Below are 9,306 nucleotides of genomic sequence, written 5' to 3'. Positions count from 1 at the left end.
CCACATCCTTCTCCCTGGTAAACACTGATGTAAAGTACTCACTAAATGCCTTACCCCATCATCCAAGTAAATGTTCCCCCCTTTATCCTTGAGTGGTCTCACCCTCTCCCTAGTTATAGTTCGGAGAAATACATACAATATACAACCTGAAATTCTTTATCTTCGCAGACATCCATGAAGATAGAAGAGTGCCCCAAAGAATGAGTAACTGCGAAAGTGTTAAAACCACAAAGACCCCCCTCCCCACTCACCCCTCCTCTAGCTCTTAATGTATGTATAGAATGCCTTTGGATTTGTTTTAATCCTACTGCCAGGGACTTTTCACGACCACTTCTAGCTTTCCTAATATCCTTCTTGAGTTCTTTTCCGGCTTCTTTATAATCCTCAAGGGCTCTGTTTGATTCGAGCTTTCTAAGCTTTACATACTTTTCCTTTTCCTTCTTGACTAAATTCATCACCTCTAGCAACATCCAAATTTGGAGCCAGGTTGGAATAGGAGGGAGGGGAAATTTTGAGATAGCGACTGGTAGGTGACAGTTGGAACCAGATAGGGCAAGGATGATGGGAAGATCAAGTCAGGTGAGGAGTGGATAGCAAAGGCTAACCAAAGATGAAGAAATCCAGGTAGATAGGTATGAAATTGGAAAATTCAAAGTTCATACCATTGGGCTGTAGGCTTTTGAAGCTTAATATTAGGTGCTGTTCCAGTTTGTATTTGGCCTCAACATGGCAGTGGTGGAGGCCAAGGACAAACAGATTGGGAAGGAGTTGAAATACCAAACAACCATAAACTTAATATGGCCTTTGTGAACAGAGTGCACAAAGCTCTGTAAAACAGTCACCAAGTCTCACCAACATTATCATTTCAACTCCTTCTTTATAAAATAATGTTTCTACCTATCACCCAGCAGCTGTCCCTAAACCCTTCCCTTTCCCACCGAGCTTCATCTCCCCATTTCATGGTTGCACCTATTACCTCCCAGCTTCTATCTCCCCCTCCCCCCATTTATACTGGTTGTCCTCCCTTAATACTCTCAGTCACAATGCTGAGTCTTGACCAAAAATATCAACCAACACACACAGAGTGGTGGAGCAACTCAGCAGGCCAGGCAGCATCTATGCAACAGGGTGAACAGCCAATGTTTTGGGCTGAGACCCTTCATCAGGACTGGGAAAAAAAAGATGAGAAATCAGAGTAAAAGGTGGGTGGAGGGGAGGAAGAAATACAAATTAGTACGTGATAGGTGAATCTGGGAGGGGGAGAGGTGATATAAAGGGCTGGGAGGTTGACTGGTGAAAGAGATAAAGGGCTATGGAAGGGGGTGGTGGAATCTGAAAGGAGAGGATGGAAGGCCATGGAAGAAAGGGAAGGGGAAGAGCATCTGTGGGAGGTGATGGACAGGTAAGGAGATAAGGTGAGAGAGGGAAATGGGAATGGGGAATGGTGAAGGGGGGGCATTACCAGTAGAATGAGAATATAGAACATAGAAACCTACAGCACACTACAGGCTCTTTGGCCCACAATGTTGTGCCGACCATGTAACCTACTCTAGAAACTGCCTAGAATTTCCCTACCACCTAGCCCTCTTGCTAAGCTCCATGTATCTAAGAGTCTCTTAAAAGACCCTATTGTATTATAAAAGACCCTCTACCACTGCCACCGGCAGTGCACACCATGCACCCACCGCTCTGTGTGAAAAACTTAACTCTGACATCCCCCTTGTACCTACTTCCAAGCACCTTAAAATTATGCTTCCTCATGCCAGCCATGGGGAGAAAAAGTCTCTGGCTATCCACACAATCAATGCCTCAAAAATCAATGTTCATGCCATCAGGTTGGAGGCTACTCAGATGGAATATAAGGTGTTGCTCTCCCACCTGAGTGTGGCCTCATTGAGGCAGTAGAGGAGGCCATGGATTGACATGTCAGAATGGGAAGTAGAATTAAAATGGGTGGCCACTGGGAGATCCCACTTTTTCTGGCAGAGGGATGCGGTTGAAAATATCAACCATTCCTTTGCCTCCACAAATACTGCTAGACCTCTTCAGCGCTTCCAGCAGCTCATCTAGATCATTGGTGCTCTCTTGTCGGGTGTTACAGGTGATCATTTGATACTTTGCATTTATTGTAGCTTCCTCTGTGAATAAAGTAATTGTTACGATATGTTTGCATGTTCTCTATTTAACAGAACGAGCAACCACACAACAGCAAACTCTTACACTGCATAAATCGATGCCTACCTAGGCGCCTGTGCGCGTCCACGTCTCAAGATCCCCACCCCACCTCCTCAGTGTTGGGTGCGAGCACGCATCGTGCGTGGCACGAAGAGGGGCGGAGCGAGCTGCGCGATCCTTTCGTTGATTGGCTAGCGTGCCACGGTGAAAGGTCGCGGAAGCGCACTGCTCGCCAATGGATGTCGAGGAGCTGTGCGGCGGTTATCATTTTAAAATTGAGCGGCGCGGATGTGAGGCGATGGCGGCCTCCGGCCTCCGGGAGGACTTCCAGCGTTGCTGGCAGTAAGATCATCGGCGTTTTCTTCTCGTTCCGAGGTTTGGGGCTGAAGCGACAGGGGTGGGAGGTCATAGGCATGGGGCTGAGGAGAGGGCACGGGGATAGAGGTGAGGGTGTTAGGGTAATGCGAGAGGTTGGGGAGGGTGACTAAGGGCACGGGGAAAGGAGTAGAGAAAGATTTGGAATGGAGTAAAGATGGGAATGGAAAAAATGGGCACAGAAAGTTATAGTCACGGTACAGAAACAGGCCCTTCAGTCCAACCGGTGCGTGCTGGCCACAGTCTCCATTTATAGTCCCATTTGGCCCATTATCCCTCTTAAACCTTGTAAGTGTGCCTGTAGGTCACAGTCGGGGCGAGTGAAGTTTTCCTCCTCGGTTCAGGAGCTTGAACCTGGTGGTGTCGGACCTAAGGCCCCTATATCTCCTGCCCGATGGTAGCAGCGAGAAGAGAGGGTGGTCTGGATAATGGGGTTCTTTGACGGATATTGGTTCTGTGTGGCAGCGCTCCCTGTAAATGTACTCAATGGCGAGGAGGGCTTTTTCTGTGATGGATTGGGTCGTATCCACCACTTTATGTAGTCTTTCCCGTTATATCCCAGACCAGGCCCCGATTCAACCAGTTAGAATGCTCTCTGCTGTGCACCTATAGAAGTCTGTCAAAGTTGTGTGTGACGTGCCGAATCTGCGCAAACATATAAGAAAGCATAGGCTCTGTCGTGCTGTCTTTGTGACGACTCTGCTATGTTAACACCAAGGGATTTAAAGCTACTGACCCTCTCCATCTTCCTTCTATTGAAGACTGGCTCACGGACCTCCGGCTTCTTCCTCCTGTATTCGATAATTAGTTCTTTGGTTTTGGAGGCGCTAATTGAGAGATTGTTGTGGTGCCATTCAACCATTCCTGCTATATGCCGATTTATCGGTACCTTTGATTTGGCTAAAAGCATTAGTGTCGTCAGCAAAGATAAACTGAGCTGTATTTAGCAATCATGAGTACGAAGCGAAGAAAGCAGGGGACACAAACATAAAAGGTTCTGCAGATGCTGGAAATCCGGGGCAACACAAAAAATGCAGCCCTGTAGTGCACCTGTGCTGACTATGAGTCTGGAGCATACGTTGCGAACCCATTATCAGCTGGGGTCTGCCAGTGAGGAAATCGAGGATCCAGTTGTACAGGGCCCAGGTTTTGAAACATACTGATGAGTTTCGATAGATGATAATGTATGTCTTGCACAATATTTGTCAGTCGTTGTTTATTAATTTTTTTGAAACTCCAATGTATTTCTTAACTCTTACTTAAAGTGCCTGTGAGAAAATGAATCTCAAGGTGGTATAGGTAACCTACATACTTTGGTAGCAAATTTACTTTGAACTCATGTACCTGTCCAAGTACCTTTAAAATGTTGTTATTGTACCTGTCTCACCACTTCTTCTGGCAGATTATTCCATATACTGATCAGCTGGGTGAAAAAAAATTACCCCTCAAGTAGAAGCAAGGGTGCAGAAAGTTGTCACGTGCATATGAAGGCTGAGGTGGAGGTATAATGACAAACATGCTTGTAGCAGCATTATGAGCGTGTTGGAACAATCTCACCTATTGTAGAGAATATGAGAGTCCTCTAACATTTTGTCCATAAGCTGGTGCAGCACTTTGATACTATGCTTATTGTCATTAGGCTTTTACTTGGTAATTTGGAATCCTGTTTGAAATGGTTGGCTTCTGACCCATGTAGTTATTATATTGGATTAACCTGATAATCCAGTATAATAACCCTCTGAATTGCACCATCTCGGATCGCAAGACCCTGCAGCGGATAGTGAGGTCAGCTGAGAAGATCATCGGGGTCTCTCTTCCCGCCATTACAGATATTTACACCGCAGGCTGCATCCGCAAAGCAAACAGCATTATGAAGGACCCCACGCACCCCTCATACAAACTCTTCTCCCTCCTGCCATCTGGCAAGAGGCACCAACGTATTCGGGCTCTCACGACCAGACTATGTAACAGTTTCTTCCCCCGAGCCATCAGACTCCTCAATACCCAGAGTCTGGACTGACACCAACCTACTGCCCTCTACTGTGCCTATTGTCTTGTTTATTATTTATTGTAATGCCTGCACTGTTTTGTGCACTTTATGCAGTCCTGGATTGGTCTGTAGTCTAGTGTAGTTTTTGTGTTGTTTTACGTAGATCAGTGTAGTTTTTGTATTCTCATGTAGCACCATGGTCCTGAAAAACATTGTCTCGTTTTTACTGTGTACTGTACCAGCAGTTATGGTCAAAATGACAATAAAAAGTGACTTGACTTGATATAAATTAGACTGAGTATTGAACTTGCTCTGTTTTGATATAGAGTTTAACATCTGAACCATTGGATGCTACGTTTGTATTTGCAAGGAAACATTTTTCCTTCATTCTCTTCATGATTATTTCATGTCCGTTGTGTGAGTGCAACATAGTTCTGAACTGATAATATTGAGCAGGTGCTGATATTAAGATATTTAATTTTATTTGCAGACAGTTTGAAGCTAAGTTACAAAGCTATGCCGGTGATGATCCATTAGATCTATGGGACAGGTAAAATATTCAATTAATAGAATGTTTCTTGATTGTAATATTATCTGAAAAGTTAGTTACATTTACTATTTGTTATTTCTAGATTTATACAGTGGGCAGAGCCTCTACTTCCTCCAACAGAAAAAGATGAATTGGTCTCTGTGTTAGAAAAGCTTGTGAAGAATTTTATGAATGTCAAGAAATATTCAAATGATCCAAGATATGTCAACTACTTGTTGAAACTGGTAATTGCTTTGTGCAATATTTTGGACAGTTAATTTGATTTTTAAAATAACACTAAATGTTATTTCCAGTTATCAATGTTGATGAATGCTTTTATTGTGAGTGAGGTGTATACAATCTTCGGCCTTGGGATCTTATAGGAAAAAAATGTGGATGGCACGCCAAAGCACAGTTACTGTTTCATGTGGGCATGGTTCCTAATTGGTCCCAAATACTGTCTTACATCTTCAGCCCCTAGTTTGCAATCACTTTCTTTTGTGTGGTAAGGAGATAAAATTAACTGTTTTGTGAAGAGGTAAAATTTAAATATTTCTTCCCCATATATTGCTACCTTTCATTTATGTCAACTTGCATCTTTAGATAATTTGTTGTTACATAGAATTTAGAATATATGCTTTGAAATTTTAATAATTTTATTGCAATTTTGGAATTTATCTTAATCACACACTATTCTCTACATTGTCTTTTTTTCCTTTCATATTAACTGGGTGTAATTAAATTATGGAATGACCTGTAAAACAAAAGCTTTTCACTGTATCTCAGTACATGCAACAATAAGAAAACTAATTATTAAACACCAATCCCTGATGATTTCTTTGATTGCTTGCAGTAAGCTTGAATACACTATGTACCAATTATTCACCAGACATAAAAACCCACTACACACCTCATTGCCGGTTTTCTGATGATCTTGCCTATATAATGCAAGAAATTTAAATTGTCTTTCTACAGATTACATAAGATTTGATGGGAAGAAGAGAAATTTGCAAGCTGTTCTCATGAATTCTTTACAAAGCTATCACACTATTTAAAAATTAAAACAATTCAATAAACATAAATTGGTAGTTATTTTCCTTTAGTCAAGTTTGAAATTTCTAATCAACATTACTATCATCTAGTAATTTCTCTCAAATGTTATTTTCCATCAGGTGCTTTTTGTTAAAGAGCTGTCTTATCCTTTTTATATGTAACATCAACTATGTTTTTCTTTTTGATTATTTTGTTCTTTATTTCTTCAGATAAACTGCAGCACAACACCACTTGAATTTTTCAATTACATGGATGACCAAGGGATTGGCACAAAATCAGCTGCGTTCTATCTTGCTTGGGCAGAGCTGCTTGAGATGAAAGGGAACGCTTTGATGGCGAATAGTATTCTCCAGAAAGGCATTCAAAATTCTGCAGAGCCATTGGACATTTTGGTCCATCAGTATAGGTAAGATCAAACTAAAATTAAGCCTATTGCTTTGTATTCTACTTTTATAAATTGGATTGGAAATCAGAGTATTTTTGGGTCATCTCTAATTGTACAGACTTGAATCAAGCTTAGAGATATGTTTCACCAAGTTTTTGAAAATAGCATTGCAATGGGGGGGGGGGGTGGAATCTTACTTTCTACTCTTTTTTAGAGCCTGTGTTATAATGTAAAATAGTCATAATAAACAACAGCACAGAAACGGACCCTTTTGCCCCATCTAGTCCATACCAAACCATTTACAATTGCCTACACTAATCGACCTGCACTGGGATCAGAGCCCTCCATACCCCAACCATTCATGTAACTATCCAAACTTCTTGGATGTTGAAATCGAGCTTGCATGCACCACTTGTGCTGCCAGCTCATTCCGCACTCTGAGTGAAGATGTTTCCCTTTCACCCTTAACCCATGACCTCTAGCTGTGGTCCTCAGCAGAAAAAGCCTGCTTGCAGTTCCCTCATCTATACCCCTCATAATTTTGTATACTTCTATCAAATCTCCTCTCGGTCTTCTACATTCCAAGAAATGAAGTCCTAACCTAATCAATCTTACAACTCCAGACTCAGCAACATCCTTGTAAATTTTTTCTGTGCTCTTTCAACCTTATTTACATCTTTCCTGTCGCTCCCTACGCGATTCCTTTGTCCCTTCGTCCCTCCCCACTGATCTCCCTCTGGCACTGTTCCTTGCAAGCAGAACAAGTGTCACACCTGCCCCTACACCACCTCTCTCACTACCATTCAGGGCTCCAAACAGTTCAGACACTTCATGTACGGAGTAGGGGCAGTCATATACCGAGTTCAGTGCTCCTGTGTGGCCTCCTGCATATCAGTGAGAACTGACGTAGATTGAGAGACTGATTCGCCGAGCATCTATGCTTCATCTGCCAGAAAAAATGGGATCTCTGAGTGGCCACCAATTTTAATTCCATTTTCCATTCCCATTCTGATATGTCCATCCATGGCTTCCTCCACTCTTGTGATAAGGTCACACTTGGGTTGGAGGAACAACACCTTGTATTCCGTTTGGTTAGCCTACAACCTTGATGGCATGAACATCGATTTCTCAAACTTCCTGTAATGCCTCCCCCACCCTCTCACCATTTCACATCCCCTTTTCCCTCTCTCATGTTATCTCCTTGCCCACCCATTGCCTCCCTGTGGTGCTCCTCTCCCCCCCTCCCTTTTTTCTTTCTTCCATGGCCTTCTGTCTCTTTCACCAATCAACTTCCCAGCTCTTTGCTTCATCCTTCCCCCTCTAAATTTCACCTTTCACCCGGTGTTTCTCTCTCCCCTCCCCACCTTTCAAATCTACTCAGCCTTTTTTCTCCAGACCTGCTGAAAGGTTTCAGCCTGAAACGTTGACTATACTTTTTTCCATAAATGCTGCCTGCCCTGCTGAGTTCCTCCAGCATTTTGTGTGTTGTTCAGGTTTCCAGCATCTGCAGATTTTCTGTTATTCACAACACTCCAGGTTAGGCCCCACCAATGTCTTATACAACTTCGACATAGTATCCCATTTCCTGTACTCAGTACCTTGATTGAAGGCCAATGTGGCAAAGCTTTCTTTATGACCCTGTCCACCTGTGATGCAACTTCCAACAATTTATAGACCTGTATTCCCAGATCCCTTTGTCCTACCACACTTCTCAGTGCCCTACTGTTTACTGTGTAAGATCTACCCTGGTTTGTCCTATTGAAGTGTACAACTTTGCATTTATCGGCATTAAATTCCACTTGCCATTTTTCAGCCGACTTTTCCAGCTGGTCCAGATATCTCTGCAAGCCATGATATCTTTGCTCGCTATCCACTACATCCCCATCTTGGTGTCATCCGCAAATTTGCCGATCCAGTTAAGCACATTATCATCCAAATCGTTGATATAGATGACAAACAACAGTGGACTTGTTGTTGATCTCTGCGGCACATCACTACTCACAGGCATCCAGTTAGAGAGACAACCATCAACTCTCTGGTTTCTCCCACTAGGCCAATGTTTAATCCAATTTACTACCTCATCTTGAATGCCGAACGACTGAATCTTCTTGAACAACCTCCCATGTGCGACCTTGTCAAATGCCTTACAAATGTCCATGTAAAGAACATCCATTTCATCTTCATCTTGCCTTCACCAGCTTCCGTGGTAACTTCCCCAAGATTCTGTAGGGCTCGTTGGACGTAGCTTGCCATGCACAAAGTCATGCTGTCTATCTTTAGTCAGTTCATGTCTATCCAAATACTTTAGTATCTGGTTCCTCAGAATACCTTCCAATAACTTTCCCACTACTGATGTCAGGCTCACCAGCCTATATTTTCCTGGTTTATTTTTAGCATCTTTCTTGAACAGCAGAACAACATTGACTATCCTCCAATCCTCTGTTACCTCACCTGCGGCTAAGGTTGATTTAAATATCTGTGCTAGGTAATTTCTGCATTTGCCTCCCGCAGGCCCCAAGGGAGCACTTTGTCAGGCTCCGGGGATTTATCCGCCCTAATTTGTCTCAGGACAGCAAACACTTCCTCCTCTGTAATTTGTATAGGGTCCATGAAGTTAACCCTGCTTTGCCTTATTTATACAAACTCCGTGTCCATATCCTGAGTAAATATAGATCTTAAATAAATTTTTTGCATCTCTCCCACGCCCCCCCCCCCCCCACCATCCCTTTTGGCTTCATGTGTGGATTACCATTCTGATCTTCCAGAGGGCCAATTTTGTCCCTTGTAATCCTTTTGCTC

At 42.9% G+C, this 9,306-nt stretch overlaps 1 protein-coding gene across 2 annotated transcripts in view; it reads left to right on the top strand.

Annotated features, from left to right (window-relative positions):
• The first annotated feature begins 2,424 nt into the window (after positions 1-2,424).
• The window catches only part of bub1 (BUB1 mitotic checkpoint serine/threonine kinase), a 63,747-nt gene continuing 56,865 nt past the window's right edge, over positions 2,425-9,306 (top strand). For both annotated transcript variants that reach the window (XM_072246880.1, XM_072246871.1), the window contains exons 1-4: positions 2,425-2,517; positions 5,031-5,090; positions 5,173-5,314; positions 6,332-6,528. In XM_072246880.1, coding sequence (XP_072102981.1) covers positions 2,474-2,517; positions 5,031-5,090; positions 5,173-5,314; positions 6,332-6,528 — 443 coding nt within the window. In that variant the 5' untranslated portion in view covers positions 2,425-2,473. The remainder of the gene's footprint in view (positions 2,518-5,030; positions 5,091-5,172; positions 5,315-6,331; positions 6,529-9,306) is intronic.

The sequence above is a fragment of the Mobula birostris genome, chromosome 2 (genome assembly GCF_030028105.1).
Source record: "Mobula birostris isolate sMobBir1 chromosome 2, sMobBir1.hap1, whole genome shotgun sequence".
Taxonomy (NCBI): domain Eukaryota; kingdom Metazoa; phylum Chordata; class Chondrichthyes; order Myliobatiformes; family Myliobatidae; genus Mobula; species Mobula birostris.
The sequence above is the reverse complement of the archived record's forward strand: the minus strand, read 5'-3'. Positions and strand labels throughout refer to the sequence as shown.